This window comes from Littorina saxatilis, linkage group LG4 (genome assembly GCF_037325665.1).
Source record: "Littorina saxatilis isolate snail1 linkage group LG4, US_GU_Lsax_2.0, whole genome shotgun sequence".
In the NCBI taxonomy this organism is placed as follows: domain Eukaryota; kingdom Metazoa; phylum Mollusca; class Gastropoda; order Littorinimorpha; family Littorinidae; genus Littorina; species Littorina saxatilis.
This window is the reverse complement of record NC_090248.1, coordinates 38438613-38455485: the sequence shown is the minus strand read 5'-3', so window position 1 is coordinate 38455485 and position 16873 is coordinate 38438613. Positions and strand designations below refer to the sequence as shown.

Below are 16873 nucleotides of genomic sequence, written 5' to 3'. Positions count from 1 at the left end.
ATGCTTTAAAAAGGTTGATGGTTTTGACGGTGACGTGTATTGTGATGGTAATAAAGTAGCTCTGAGCATTGGTAATAGGGATGCAAAGATGCTGTTCTTTATTAATTGTTATTATAATAGTTATTGAAGACGAATAAGAAGACAATGATTTTGATGATGTTACAGGTACACTACATTCTGGGAGAGCTGGTGATGGGAGGTATGGTGCTGGAAACCAATATGACGGAAATCATCACACGCATCGAAGAGCAGGCCAAACTGGAAAAACAAGAGGTATTTTTTATTCTGTGTCCTGGCCCGACGTAAGCATCGGCGATGAGTAGGCTCAAGTCTTTTCAGAACAAACAAACCACAACTCAAGGGAAGAAGTGCCAAAAACTGCATTAGTAGGCTTGATGCTTTTCGTACAGACGGCAAACAACTCCCCCCCCCCCCCCCCCCCCCCCCCTGAGGATGAAGATACCCCAGCTTTTATAGCTAACAGGACCTGATCCTACATCACAGCTAACGGGACCAATTGAAATGCCGCTCTGGCAGCACGGGAAGAAGGGAAGGGGAGGGCTTCAAAACTTCTCCCAGCCTACTTACAAGCTGCAATTAACTTAAACCCCCTCAAATATATAATATGCAAAATCTCCTCCACAGACAAATAGTTTACAAAACAACAAATTCTATAACGCTTCAGGCAAAACCAAACACTCATAAGTAAATCGAACCGCAAACAAACTGCAAAATTGCTGACTACTAACTCACTCTCGAACTACCTCGCAGAGCAGTATGTCACAAAACACATTTTTCTCATTACCTCAGTGAAAGATCAATCAAAGTGTATACCAAATGCTTGTATCAACAGACATATATCGAGTATACGAATGAAAGAAAGATGAAGGAAAGGAGAGATAGAGAGAGAGTGTGTGTGTGAGGGGAAAGAGAGAGACAGGCAGACCAGACAGAACGCGAGAGAACTCGAAAGATTGAGCGCACGCGAAAGATAATGACGTAATATATCCATTATGACAATACACTGTACATGTGATCACATGCAGTCATTCCTGACTTGCAAATTACCATCCTGAAGACGTCGGCGACAGGCTGATTGAATGTTGATGAAGAATTTACCCAAACTGGTTCCTGTTGTGTTTTCTGTTGTGTTTTTTGTTTGTTTGATTTTTTATAACTCAGTATTCCATGTCACATAAAATTGCAACTGTGGTTCCTCCTGAAGCTGAAAAGGTCCCATAAACACTGGTTGAGTCAAGAGGAAAATAGAAATGTAGCCATTGTTTTTAATCCACAGGGTATGAACATGCACCGCTTTGAAGGTGTGAAGTTTACTCCCCTTTGCAGGGATGCAGAAGTTAAACCCTTCCAACCCTTCCAATAATTAGCGCAACAGGCAAGTGAGTAACATTTAGATTTGCAAGTGCACAGAAATTTCCTCTGACTTTAAAATCAACCCAATAATTTTCTTTCTGAACTTTCCCCCCCAAAACATCTAACAACCTTGATTTTCCTTGAAGGGAAGTTACCCTACTCCGACATGATTTAGGGGAATGCAATTATGCATGCATGTACATATTACGGAACAATTTTCAAGAGCAATTTATCAATGAGTAAACAGAAGAAGAAAATAAAACTATGAACACTAAGTTCAGCCAAGGTAACAACCTTTTAATTGTTTAATTTAAAGGTGTTACAGTAAAAGGAAAATAAATAACAGAATACATCAAAATATGGTGTATAATAGTATACTATTATTAAAATCTAACTGTGAATAGTTGCTGCCTAAAAGTAAATTAGTTTATTTGCGAGTATCCAGACCCCTGTTTCTGAGCCTCGAGTTTTTGGCAACTGAAGCCAGTGGAGCAAATAGCTGTAGAATAGCCGACTTGCCCTTGCCGCAAAGTCGTGCGATAAATCTGCCTTACCTTGCATGGCCTTGCAAAATCTGCCTCAAAATATGGGCATGTTCAACGCCTGTGGCTTCAGTCAGTGTAGCGAGAATGGAGTGGTCGATGAGGTGGCCCCATTACGCAGCTAAATACTGTCAAAATGTTGTCTCGCATTCGATTCGAAGTGTAAACATCGTTAAATGATCGTATCTTTTTGTTCGGTTTATTTTACAAAATTGCTGTTGGATGTGTACTCACCTATCTTTTAAAATTAAGTTGCATGTTTGTTGTTGGTTTTTGTTTTTATTTTTATTTGTTTCAAGTTGATTAACTCAATAACGCTTGGAAGGATTTAAATTTAAAACAAATAAGAAGAAAGGATCACGCTTCCGATCTCATCTTCCAGATTGTGCTTCTTGTTGAAAAATCAATATGAGTTAGCCCATGAAAAATCTGTTCATGTAGTGTTTTTTGAGTCACTTGAGAAAAAGTGACTCTATGTAATCGGTCAGTGTTAGTCTGTCCGGCCGTCCGGCCGGCCGTCCGTAGACACCACCTTAACGTTGGACTTTTCTCGGAAACTATCAAAGCGATCGGGCTCATATTTTGTTTAGTCGTGACCTCCAATGACCTCTACACTTTAACGATGGTTTCGTTGACCTTTGACCTTTTTCAAGGTCACAGGTCAGCGTCAAAGGAAAAATTAGACATTTTATATCTTTTTTCGGAAACTATCAAAGCGATCGGGCTCATATTTTGTTTAGTCGTGACCTCCAATGACCTCTACACTTTAACGATGGTTTCGTTGACCTTTGACCTTTTTCAAGGTCACAGGTCAGCGTCAAAGGAAAAATTAGACATTTTATATCTTTGACAAAGTTCATCGGATGTGATTGAAACTTTGTAGGATTATTCTTTACATCAAAGTATTTACATCTGTAGCCTTTTACGAACGTTATCAGAAAAACAAGGGAGATAACTAGCCTTTTCTGTTCGGCAACACACAACTTAACGTTGGGCTTTTCTCGGAAACTATAAAAGTGACCGGGCTCAAATTTTATGTGAACGTGACTCATTGTGTTGTGAATAGCAATTTCTTCCTGTCCATCTGATGCCTCATATAATATTCAGAACTGCGAAAGTGACTCGATCGAGCGTTTGCTCTTCTTGTATATCTTTGACAAAGTTCATCGGATGTGATTGAAACTTTGTAGGATTATTCTTTACATCAAAGTATTTACATCTGTAGCCTTTTACGAACGTTATCAGAAAAACAAGGGAGATAACTAGCCTTTTCTGTTCGGCAACACACAACTTAACGTTGGGCTTTTCTCGGAAACTATAAAAGTGACCGGGCTCAAATTTTATGTGAACGTGACTCCCAGTGACCTCTACACTTTGACGTCTGCTTTGGTGACCTTTGACCTTTTTCAAGGTCACAGGTATGTCTTGAAGGAAAAAAATTGAAATATCATATCTCTGAAACTATTCATCGGATTTGATTCAAACTTTATAGGATTATTCTTTACATCAAATTATTTACATCTGTATTGTGTTGTGAATAGCAATTTCTTCCTGTCCATCTGATGCCTCATATAATATTCAGAACTGCGAAAGTGACTCGATCGAGCGTTTGCTCTTCTTGTTTTCATATTTTCATTACTTATTGTTTCGATCTACTCATACATTTATTCTCCCTATTCATTCAGCATCTCTTTTGTAGACAGAGAAGGAAGAAAATAAACAAAGAAACAATTTGAAACAGCTTTCACATTTTCTGGAGAACATTGCTTACAGCAACAGGGGAAACCACCATGTTTTATGGGCATTTTTATCTGTGCAATCCTATTTACTCATTAATTTCTGTATTTGTTATTCGTTTACTTATTCAATTCTGAACAATTGATCCACTGCAAAAACATTTGCTATACAGCGACAACACAAGTATCCTTTTCTTTCAAATACCGTATAAAACTTGCAAACAAACTTATTTAACGGTGGGTAAATCATTACATGATGTTGAAAATTAGAAAAGGATACAAAAAAGTGCTGTTGTTGTTGTTGTTGTTGTTGCTGTTGTTTTCAAGGCAAAAGTTGGCCACAGTGAAGTGAGCTATCCCACCTCTGCCACTAAAGGGCTCTCTCAGTGGCCCATTGTAAAAGTCGGCTATTCCTGAGCAGAGAGGCGGTGTCCTACAGTCTTTGGTACAGTCTCTCCGCGGGGAATGTGAACGATAACATTCTGATAACGTGACATTTTTGATACATGCTGAAGACAGAAGTTGTTAATTATACCGACATATTTTGACACTAGTGAAACTTTTAAGAAAATAAAACTCGTATTATTTCTTAAAAAGTTTAGTGTGGATAATGAAACATGCATATGTGTTGTCTATGTTTTGTTCTTGTGACACGGCGAAGCAACACAAATGTATGTATGCATGTATTGTACAGTGCCTTTTCGGTTGCCTTTTTTTTTTTACAATTCTGTGGTGTTTGTCAATTTTAAAAGGTTGGTCTGGAATTTTATCCCTTTTTTATATTTAGTCAAGTTTTGACTAAATATTTTAACATCGAGGGGGAATCGAAACGAGGGTCGTGGTGTATGTGCGTGCGTGCGTGCGTGTGTGTGTGTGTGTGTGTGTGTGTGTGTGTGTGTGTGTGTGTGTGTGTGTGTGTGTGTGTGTAGAGCGATTCAGACTAAACTACTGGACCGATCTTTATGAAATTTGACATGAGAGTTCCTGGGTATGAAATCCCCGAACGTTTTTTTCATTTTTTTGATAAATGTCTTTGATGACGTCATATCCGGCTTTTCGTGAAAGTTGAGGCGGCACTGTCACGCCCTCATTTTTCAACCAAATTGGTTCAAATTTTGGTCAAGTAATCTTCGACGAAGCCCGGACTTCGGTATTGCATTTCAGCTTGGTGGCTTAAAAATTAATTAATGACTTTGGTCATTAAAAATCTGAAAATTGTAAAAAAAAATAAAAATTTATAAAACGATCCAAATTTACGTTTATCTTATTCTCCATCATTTGCTGATTCCAAAAACATATAAATATGTTATATTTGGATTAAAAACAAGCTCTGAAAATTAAATATATAAAAATTATTATCAAAATTAAATTGTCGAAATCAATTTAAAAACACTTTCATCTTATTCCTTGTCGGTTCCTGATTCCAAAAACATATAGATATGATATGTTTGGATTAAAAACACGCTCAGAAAGTTAAAACAAACAGAGGTACAGAAAAGCGTGCTATCCTTCTTAGCGCAACTACTACCCCGCTCTTCTTGTCAATTTCACTGCCTTTGCCATGAGCGGTGGCCTGACGATGCTACGAGTAAAATGGCATTGCGTTTCATTCTGTGAGTTCGACAGCTACTTGACTAAATATTGTATTTTCGCCTTACGCGACTTGTTATCCCTATGTCAAAATTGAAAATGCTAAATTCAGACCTGTTTACTAGTACCATTTGGGCGTATTTTGTACGCCAAATTATTATCGGTACGCAAATACGCGACACACGCACAAAATACGCCTAAGAAAAAGTCTAGAATACGTTTTCCGGTGTTTGTGTGCTGATTACGGAATGGTACAACTGATACCGGTTTCGGTCGAAGGGAGATAACCATGACAGCGAGTCTTTAGCTGTGGAAACCTTGTTCAGTTGTTGGCACGTGCGATCGTCTGGACAATCGTGGCAAAATGAAGCGGAAAAATGTGCCCGTTTAGCAGAAGCAGCAGATTTTCTGGGAGAAATATAAGAAAGAGCCAGGAATTGTGGAGTCTACTATGGGAAAAAGTCATGCACACTGCAAGTATTGTAAATCAGATTTCTCCGTTGCCCATGCTGGGAAATATGACATCGAACGACACTGCAGTTCCAAAACTCACATGGACAAGATTGCTGCAAAGAAATCCGCTGAAAGCTGCCAAGGAATTATGAAGTTCATTCCCGAAAAGCAAATCCTGCCAGAAGAAAAGGCTAGTCCGCGCTGAAGCAATGTCAACCGCAGATGTTATTTCACGAACTTCATCTTTTCATTATCAATCTGTTTGGTAGACACTGGTTATAATGCTATAAACTGACAGGTAAATAAAATTGTTTTATCCCTGTTGTATTGGAAGGAGTTAAATTCTGAAGGTGTTCACAAGACATGCTATTCTTACACAAACACGTTTGCACCCACGCGTACATTTTCCCTAGCCCATATGGCTTTGCTTGCAAAGTACACCAACTTTTTGAAAAATACACTCAACTTTTTGGGAAAGTACTCTTGCCTCGGGTTTAGGGTAAACAGGTCTGTAAATTTCTTTTAAAAGGCCCAGGCCCAATTTAACGTACTGTTACCCAGATTGAACGGTGAAGTGGTACAAACCTGCAATTCATTCCATTTTTATCAAATGACCTATAACTTTTTACAGGCCCTTCCCCATCATCTCCAATCTCACGGCCCCCTCCCTCTTTTTCTCATCATATCAATTTCAAGTCCATAATAGTAGGTACTGATTTCCTGTGAGGGCTTTAAGCTTCAACTTCCTCCTGGGTGAGAAATTAGCATTTCTTTGGGAAACACATGGGGGAACGAACAAACAAAGTTTATAACTCAAGGATGGAGATTTTATGCTGACGCCTAAAACACGTACTAGAAATTAATGGAGGGTGTTTGGGGACGCACTAAACCTAAAAAATGCGGGTCCCGGGATACACTAAATTTCTGTTATCATTCGTACTTTAGGTAATGTTTCCGACTTGTAGTCGTCAGCTGTCTAGAGCAAGCATCTATGCCAATTTCACGCGGGAACGACATCGTATAGGAGGCTGAAGCAGATGCAGATGTTGCTGCGCCTGGCAAAGGTTATGATCCTAAAAAGCACGGGTAGCTAGCGCAAAACCATGCCGGTACCTTCAATGGTGAACAAACATAGTGACACAGATCCAGCGAACTAATAGAGGGAAAAATTGTCACCACCACCGACCAAATGAGTGTGCCGTTTTCAAGCACAGTGGAAGAGAGCTCTGTGTGTGTGTGTGTGTGTGTGTGTGAGCGAGCGAGCCGGTGTATGTGTGTGTGTGTGTTCCATTCAACAAGGTTGACATTTCAACAAAGTTGAACACTAAGCGTGATCACAACTTGTTATAAGTACCCAGGTGCTCTGGGGCCCCTGGACTCCCTTGGACCCTCTAAAACTCCAATAAGGGGGTCCATGATCCTCTAAACATTCAAAGTGGGGGTCCCGGGACCCTCAAGGTGGGGCGTCAGTGGGGTGCCCTGCATGTACTGTCATTAATTAAAGAGGGCTTACTATTGATCTTGGTCACACAACTTGTCCCTCTTTTCTCTTTTTTTTGGTTGCTTGGAATTTTTATTTTACTTTCCATAACTTAAAAAACAAGAGGCGAAGCCTTCAAGGCTCACGTAAGAAATCAACAAACAGTAACACAAACTCAATCACTCCGTCACACATACACACACACAGTAAGCATAGGTGACACGGTGCAAGAGTGCGAGACACTTGATCTAGATCTGTCTGTCTGTAGCCTACTTACGGGGACACGACTGCCTGAGATGGCCAGATCGACACTGCGCTTTCGACAGTGCTGCGCTTCCTCGCGCAGACACTGGAAACACGCTGTGCAGATTAACCTGTAGGAAATCTCCTTTGGTATCTTCTTTATCTATTTTTCTGGAGCTACGAAACCGAACAATGTAAAATCGTCTTCTCCGAATCGGCGAACTGCAGCTCGGTGATAACTGTATCTATACCACAATCCTTCTTGCGATCTGACCTAACCTTGACCCCTGACCTGGTCTACATACCACACACGACACAAACCAGTCACCTGTTTTTACCCCCCCAAAATCCCTCACCACCCGTTTTCTTTGGATACACACTTTAACTACATACGTGCCGACGAAATGTTGATCATTGCTTCAATACTTTGAAGCTGTTGCTTAAATAATAACCAGGTAAAATTAGTATTTCGGTGTTCAGTCAAATGTTAAAGTTTCTACCACAGACATACATACATACATACATACATACATACATACATACATACATACATACATACATACATACATACATACATACATACATACGCACGCACGCACAGACAGACAAAAGTTAGCATCGCATAGGCTACACTTACGTGAGCCAAAAATGAATAAGCAAGAGTGACAAGCAAAATGTTAATCTAACAACCGTGCGTAAAGTCTCTCAGTTTATCTGATAGGAAAACAACAATGCGGTGAAGTTTTTATTCACACTAAGCCAGTTTTGACGGGCCTGAAAGGAACTGAGAAAGAAACAACAACAACAACAACACTATAATGTCACAATAAACACTGCCCGAGATGAGATTATCTGAACGAGGGTTTGGATTTAATGAGTGTGATTTGTCAAGTGGGCTTGTTTCGGACGTAACTTGGCAGAGAAAATAACATCGGCTATAGTTATGATCTGAGTTATAGACGACGAAAGAGTGCCAATCGCCTCGTAAATGAGTCAAGACATACTTTCTCAGCCCTGTGCACGGACTAAATGTGTACTGTCTTTAGTGCGCTTCTATATCTCCTATAAATACACTGTTACACTCAACATTTATGTTCTTTGTTTGTTTGTTTGTTTTTTCAGGCTGGAATTTCAGCAGCCCCTGCACGAGCAGTTTCAGCGGTGAAAGAAATGAACATTCCGCAGAAATTCAAAGACATCAAACTGCCAGACCTTCCATCGATTGGCAACTTAAAGTTCTAGTCAACAAGAGTGCTCAGTTTTCTCATTCATAAGCTTCGTTTTCTGTGTACACATTTCATCGTCGTGGTATCATTTTACAAGTGCCACACTTTGCACAGTGCGGGTTTATGATCTTTGAATGTTCATTGATATATTTTGTTGATGTTTGGTTCAAAATAGGTTTACATGTGAGTATGTCTCGTTCCAAAAGTGTCTGTTTTGTTGAACTGTTTATTGACGTTTTGAACATCTCTAATGATGTGTGCATGCAAGCATGATCATGAAGTTTCATTGAAAATCTGTTCAAACGGTGACTACATGATTTTCTTGGTTTTATCTGTACATTGAAGATGTAATAAATTTGGAAAAAGATGTCTGTAGATTGTAAGGCCATTAAATAAAGATGAAAGTTTTTGCACCCGACAAGGCTTGTAGGATTGGGATGAAAGAGGGATTTTCTCTGACCATCTCTAAGGTAGCCATGGTTTTCCCAGTTCCTTCTTTAATATTCCGGGGGTATCATTTGGTTTATATGCAATCTTTCGTAAAGATCGTTTCGCTGTGGAATATGTAACACCATTCAACATTTACGCATAGTTCATTTCAAAACACGTGCAATTAGAGTTGTGTCATTGCTTAAAGATCGCAACTCAAAGTGAGAAAATGTCTCAAATGATCATTTCCCAAGTGTGCTGTCCCTTTAAATAGTGATGGTAAGATGTTGATGATACATGAACTTGACTTGTGGTTGCCAAATTACAGATTAGACGATGACTTGCCAAATCATCGTTTCATACATGGATGTTGCTGGTATTTATTTTCTTTGGCAAATTTGCGAAAATGCCTGTAGAAGTTTCGGCAATTTTGCAAACATTAAGGAAGACCTTGATCACAACTCTCCCCCACCATGTAAAAAGTCCTGCAGATCTGCCGAAACAACAGCAAAGTTTTCAATGATTTGAAAGAAGTTTTTAGGTTTCACCATTAACGCCGAAAGGGATCCCTTTTCATATGATGAGAACTATATATGGCCCACAGCCCCATTTCATCCAATAGAAATATGAGCATTAATTTGAGCAGCCAAACCCGCCAATGATGCTTTGATTGATGTATTTGATGTAATTTGATGAAATATCCAGCATTCCTTGTGTTCATTCTTAGTTTTGTGCATTTGTCTAAGGAAATGATCAGTCAAATAGGATTTTCTTTGCATGCCTCTGTTGTACATATATAGTTATGTAAAGTGATGTTCGTATGGAGGGTAAGTGATATTGTTCAAGAAGAGTCAGCAGAAACCAGAAACAATGTTTGTACGTTTCAATGCAGCACATATTATTTCAAATGAGATTGATGATTTTGAAAGCTTGACCAAATTTTTTTTACTTCATCTCATATGCAGTGAACAGAAGAAAAAAAATTGCTAAAACAATTGTGGATTGGGAATTTAAGACTTACGGTAGTTGCTTATCCTTGTATACAAAGATCTGTTCAGTTCATATGTGGTCAGTGTCTAGGACATACACAGGCGGTTTTTTTCCTTTTAACTTGATTTTTGCCAACCAACAAGTTGTTTTGCTCTTCCTTTCCAGATTCAGTTATGAAATCAGACTTTGATGATTCATTTTAATCAGACGGTGTGCTAGAGGTTTATTATAATTGATTTTTTTCTCCTACCCAAATAACTGCAATACAAAACACTGTCAAAGACACAAAGTTCTTTCTTTCTTTCTTTTTTGTAGGGCTTTGATATATATGCACAGTATTGGTGTTTATTTTGTGTTTGTTCACTTTCAAGCATTGTTATTTAAAGCAGCGCATGGTTTCAATCATGAAGGTGATGATATCAATGTAAATAAAGTATATGAACAATGACATATCTTGTGTGTGTGTGTGTGTGTGTGGGGGGTTGTTGAGGGAGTAGAAGGGTGGATGATCTGGGGGGGGGGGGGGGGGGGGGTTGAGTAGATAAGTCTGACTGTGTGAACATGGGTATGCATGTCTCCTTAAATGGCTGGTTGTGTGATTTGTTGTCTTTTGTCTTGTGTTATTTGTACTCATCTTGTAAACCTGCCTGAGGTCTCATGATGACATTTAAAAAAGACTCTCTCTCTATCTCTCTATCTCTTTCTCTCTCTTTCTCTCTCTCTCTATCTCTCGCTCTCTCTCTTTCTCTCTCTCTCTCTCTCTCTCTCTCTCTCTCTCTGTTACGGGAGACCGGGGCTAGTCCGCCCCGGGGCACATCCGTCTTTGTCTGTTTATTCTTACGTTTGCCACCTTTTAGTGATTCACATCATGTGAGAGTGGTGTCCCTTCTTCCCGCCATATCCTGCAGAAGTTCAGAGGTTGCGCGCCCATATATCGTGAGTACAGGTCACAAAAAGTGTTTTTCTTCATTTTTGTAACATGAATGCATAGGAGTTGACTTAGGTTTTGATGCATTACCTCTGAGAACAAATACTTAGTCTTGGTGTCGAGTGAAAGTGCGTTAATTAAGGTCGAGTTCTGACGAAAGTTTTGCTTCTTCCTTCCCATGTTGTGCTCGCTATCTGGCACTAGAGTTGCCTGCCCGTGCGGGGGCAAGTCCGCCTATTTGTCATGGGGCATGTTCGCCATGACGAATGTGCAGGTGTGGGAAACGGTCCAGTTTACATCTGCCATAACTGTGACTCTGATGGTGACTCCATCTATTCTCGATGGTAAAGATTGCAGATTCATGTCTAAAAAAGACTGACGCCGATTAGTGTTACATTCTTTCGACATTCTTTTGAATTTTGTCATTGGCATTTTTGAACCTAAATATTGAAGGGAATTAAAAAAAGCTTTCCCACTGATCGGGTGCTTGTTTGACTGACTGTGTGTGCGTGCGTGCGTGTGTCACTGTGTATAAAGCTTGCCCACTACTAGTCTTGTACCTACTATGGGATGAGAGCGGCGGACTTGCCCCACCCTGTAGGCAGACTTACCCCGACTTGGGGCAAGTTCGCCTAGGTTAGGGTAGGTCTACTTAAAGCAGTATGTACAAGAAATGTTCATGCGCACATAAAAACTGTCTGCACATTGATATCAGCTACACATTTGTCTTGATGTAAAATAAAAAATCAGTCTTCTAGTTCATCAAACTCGCCAGTTATGCTACTGTAAAGCACAACAGTAGGCGGACTAGCCCCGGTCTCCCCTATTGTGTGTGTTATTATCTTCATACATAGACATTATTATGAGATTCTATTTTCAAGTTTTGGCTTCAGTACAGTGGGCTGGGTAGCCAAACTAAAAATAACAAGCTTAAATACAAACACAAATGCAGGCATATGAAAACTAGAAACACAAACAGAATTAAAAAAAACATAAGCAAAAAGGCATACTAATACAATCACCATACAACATATATATCAATGTTCAATTAACCAAATTTAATAAACTTAGAATAAAAGCGGCAAACTGAGCTAGTCATTTCACTTTGAATTCTGCATTAGTGATCATTGATTTCTAAAAATTAACAACATTAGAACACTACAAAGGAAACCCAGTAGTAATGTTAACTTTGTTGCTGTGTACGTGTTTATTTGTTAGAACTCCAGTCTTGACCTAAGGATGATATGATACAATTTCATGTGCCTGTGACTTTCGCGCATGCGCAGTGCCCTGTCACACAACACGTTCGTCTGCAAGCGGCGGCTGATTTAGCACTATGCATTGTGTGATCGATCTAGAACTACGGGTCAAAGGCTGCAACTGACAACCTGATTGCCCTTGACTCGATTCGGCACCACGTTGGAACACTCGTCCAAGCAGAGATCGAGAGAACGCACTAGCTTTCATTGTGGTAAGTCACGAATCGTTGGTAAGTTTATTTACTAAGACTAAGAGTAAGACTGCCAGTCGATCACGGACAGTGACAGTGACAATGTGTCCGTGTGTTTTCCACTCTTTTGTTTTGTTTCAATCATCTTCCGTGAATTGTATCAGCAAAAGCGAAGGACGCTCTGTGTATGAGTGTGTGTGTGTGAGTTGGTAATGTTACTTTATTGCAGACTGAGTTAGTCGACCAGTGGGAAAGAGTGCCATTAAAAGTACTGTGACTGTGAGTGTCTAATTGTTTGTTGGCAAACAGTATTCTGAAATTTCGTACATCAATTATACAGTGCTGCATTAGAATACAGCGCCGAAAGCAAATATTATTTTGAAAGTCACAGACACACTGTCACAGATACACTGACACGTACACACACACACACACACACACCATGCAGGTATAATATATTATCAGTTTGCACAAAACAGATTTTTTTTCAATGCATTTTTGTATTATCCTTCTTTCCCTCCTATTTTAAATCCAAGAGTAAGGGCTAGCTGCTGAATGTAACAACTAAAATGCATTAAGCAATTTCAGAAAATTGATTCTGCAATATGCGTTCAAGCCATCCATGCATAATGTGTCATTCTGTGTGTGTGGGAGTGTGCATGTGTGCATGCATGCATGTGTGTGTGAGCGTTTCTAGACTCTTATCTTTTGTGTTAAAGACTGAGATTTGATATTTCAGGTGTGTCGAGGATACATATTGTCAAATCATTATTTTTCTTATTATTCTTAATGTCAGTAAAACATAAATATGCTGATGAAAAGTATTAGCCATGCTAATTAATAATCAACAGTCAGGTTCATAAGACACAGTACAAGTTTTATCAAAGTAAATGTGAGCCTGACTGCATTTTGGTGATGAGAAACTTTTGTATTTGTGCTGCAGATTTGCTGCTTGACTGAAACAAGACTGAAGATTCAAGATGTGCTTTAAAACAACATGCTCAAACTGTGGGAAGACTTCTTGGTCAGGTTAGTGACCGGAATCCTTAATTAAATGTGTGTTACAGAACTTGTCTGTCCCATCTCTAGATGATGTCATACTCGTGCATCACATCGAACTTAGCACTTTTTCGATTTCATGTTTTGATTTTCTTTTCAGCAGTCAATTGTACTTTAGCTGTGCGCTACTGTGGTATTCTTTGTTTCCCATGAAAAGAAGTGGATGACTTCTGTGTTTGTGTGTTTGTTTTGGGGCAAACAGAAGTCTGAGTAATCATATATACTTTTGCAATCCATCCAAACACACACACACACCAAATGCTGTCACCTTTTCCAGAACAGTACGTTTTTATTGTCGTCTGCTAGAGTTGAGGTATGCAGTAGCGCAGAGGAAAGTAATGGCCACAAAACACTTTGATTTCAGGCTGCGGAAAGCATGTGGATCAAGTTCTCAAAGATGTCCCTAAAGAGGCAAGGTGCAAGTGTCCCAGGGAGGAGGCCAAGACGTGCGTGTTGTAAGATAAGACGACTCTGTTTATGGAGTTGTTCATTGTGCATGTACAGGGTGACCCCCAAAAAAGGCAACCCTCAAAAATTCTAATAACTTCTACATCTGTTGACCGAATCACTATACATTTGGATGAAATAAACTTCAGCCTATGCATGACCCTTCCACAAAGTGGCGATTTTGTACTTTAAATGTTCTGACTTTTGTGCAAATTAACAAAAAGTTTCCATTGGTAATCGACTCAACAGAACGGGATTTGACATTGAGCGGTAGCAATTCTTACCTGATTTAAACCCTCCAGACTTTTACCTTTTGGATTATCTGAATGTCTGAGTATACACGAACACCCCCTTCACCTCTAGATCATCAGTGATCTGAAGAAAAAAGTTACAGCTAGGTTCAGGGCAATCCCCAGACAGAAAAGATTTCATGCAAATGACAAGTTCGGAGGTGTAATTTGGAACACATTTTGGAGAAACGGTAAATGTCGGACCATTTTACCTACAGACTCGAAACTTTGTTGAATGGTCGTGGACGAACTGAAGTTCATGCACAACAACTATGAACATATTTGCTAAACTCAAATGACTGGAAAAATTAACCCCTTCTTTGTAAAGTTACACTTGCGCAATGTCGCGCAAAATTCATCAATGACAAAAACACATTCATCCATGGGAAATGCCGTGATCCTGCGATTCATTGCTGTATTCAAGTCACTGATTGTCTGATGTTGATTATGTCATTCGAACAACTCCAAAGGTAACAATCTGGAGAGCTAAAATTGGGTTAGTTTGGCTACCGCTCAATTTCAAACCTCGTACCGTTGAGTCAATCCCCGAATTTGGCAAGTTATTTTGAAATTGCATGTAAGTCAGAGTCTTTCAAATGTAAAAATGTCACTTTCTGGAAGGGTCATGCATTGGCTGAAGTTTATGTCCCCAAAATATAAAATGATTCGGTTAACCGATGTAGAAGTTATTAGCATGTTTGAGTGTTGCAGTTTTTGGGGGTCACCCTGTACCATTGTTGTTGGCCCATGACCATGACTGAAAAAAAATTGTAGCGCTTAGTATTGTCAAGGGGGGGTCAAGGGATAATCCCCATAGGTAGTCAACTGACAAGTGACTTTTTTATGGAGTTGTTCAGTGTACATGTACAACTGTTGTTGGCCCATCATGACCATCGCTGATTTATATAAAAAAAAAAAGCTTTGTATTGTCGGGGGGGGGTTCAAGGGATAATCCCCATACGTAGTCAACTGACAAGTGACTTTTGGGGGGGGGAGGGGAGTAATTATAATTCCTATAGATCCATGCCTGTTGCAAACCGTTACTATTTTTGTTGTGTGTTTGTTTGATTTTGACATAGTTAAGAACTAAGACTGTCTTTTCACATAAGGTACCAAACCAAAGCCGACATAAAATTACAGAAAGCCTGGATTCTCCTCCTAAATCACAGAACAAAACCTTTCAAACTTATATGCTAGAGTAAACAGAATAAACTTTGACTGCTTACAGTAAGTTCTATCATAGGTCTATGTATGCATGAGGAACAAAATGTAACAATGTTGCTAAAATGATATACTCCTGGGTTTCAATGTTTATTGCAATTTGATTTCTGGTGTGTGTGTTTGTGTGTGTTAAACCGGTTTTAATTGTGGTAGTAATTGTGGTGGTAACTAATTTGAGGTGTTCTGCTTTTGTTAACAGGACCTGATGGAACCAACATGTTGTTTATGAACACACACCATTCTATGAGGACATTCAAGAATATACACCAAAGCGTTTGAATGAGTGAGAAAGTGTGCAATAAATGCAAGCTAGTAAACAAACGATAATAAAAGTGGTGTTATACATGTAGTTGATTTGACTATACATTGCTTAAAATAGATCTGGGGTTATGGTTTCAAAGGGGTAGGGGGGTGTTCCCAATAATAAGATCTGATGAATAGGATTAATTACATTGTACATTATTCTTGGTGTGTGAATGTCAAGAATACTCTTTTTATTGCAGATGTGTGCCTTCATGTTTATGTGTGACTGAGAGAGAGAATGTGTGTGTGTGCATGCATACATGCATGTGTGATAGAATGAGCATTCATCCTGGGATACAGGTCCTGTAGGAATTCCTATATACAGTGTTTACATAAAAGTCACTTTACATCCACTGGCATGTGCTCGATCGATATTGAAAAGATGACTTGCACACAGTATTTGAGCTCATCTTTCTCCACAAACTATATTTCAAGAAATAAAGAACAAATCTACTTTGCTTTGCTGGAGGATCATTTGGAAGAATGCAGAAAGAGTGTACATGCACTTGTGAAGCTGATGAAAGTGTAACATATTGCTTGAATTTCATGCTTCCCAGATGGTTCACACACACACAAAATGTCATGGTATATCACACTTGTATTTAATTTCGTCCCATAAAATTGATACATTTGGCTTTTGACATTCTTCTATCTTGACTCGTCTCATCCATGATTGAAAGCCTGGAATAAAGGTCATCTTCATCTTGACTCGTCTCATCCATGATTGAAAGCCTGGAATAAAGGTCATCTTCTATCTTGACTCGTCTCATCCACGATTGAAAGCCTGGAATAAAGGTCATCTTCTATCTTGACTCGTCTCATCCATGATTGAAAGCCTGGAATAAAGGTCATCTTCTATCTTGACTTGTCTCATCCATGATTGAAAGCCTGGAATAAAGGTCATCTTCATCTTGACTCGTCTTATCCATGATTGAAAGCCTGGAATAAAGGTCATCTTCATCTCGACAGAATCACAAATTATGCGATCTTGCAGTTAGAGAGGGACCGAATTTGGATTCACATGATCTTGAAATCGTCTGACAGTCATGGCTGAATATCATCTAGTGGAATAGTTTAGTTAACATGATGACTTGCAGTCTAATTTTGATAAC

The 16873-nt window shown here is 39.3% G+C and overlaps 1 protein-coding gene and 1 long non-coding RNA gene across 4 annotated transcripts in view; both read left to right on the top strand.

Moving 5' to 3' along the window:
• The window catches only part of LOC138964688 (AP-3 complex subunit sigma-2-like), a 14911-nt gene extending 4400 nt beyond the window's left edge, over nucleotides 1-10511 (top strand). Inside the window, exons 5-7 of one of the 3 annotated variants that reach the window (XM_070336710.1) lie at nucleotides 166-273; nucleotides 1298-1400; nucleotides 8541-8677. In XM_070336710.1, the coding sequence (XP_070192811.1) occupies nucleotides 166-273; nucleotides 1298-1384 (195 nt within the window). In that variant the 3' untranslated portion in view covers nucleotides 1385-1400; nucleotides 8541-8677. Of the gene's footprint in view, nucleotides 1-165; nucleotides 274-1297; nucleotides 1401-8540 lie in introns of all 3 variants that reach the window. The other 2 variants (XM_070336711.1, XM_070336709.1) reach the window with 2 other exon arrangements.
• Nucleotides 10512-12276: 1765 nt separating this feature from the next.
• LOC138964687 (uncharacterized) lies at nucleotides 12277-16215 on the top strand. The gene is made up of 4 exons (XR_011455182.1): nucleotides 12277-12462; nucleotides 13385-13470; nucleotides 13865-13946; nucleotides 15658-16215. It is a non-coding gene; the product is annotated as an uncharacterized lncRNA (long non-coding RNA).
• The last annotated feature ends 658 nt before the right edge of the window (nucleotides 16216-16873 follow it).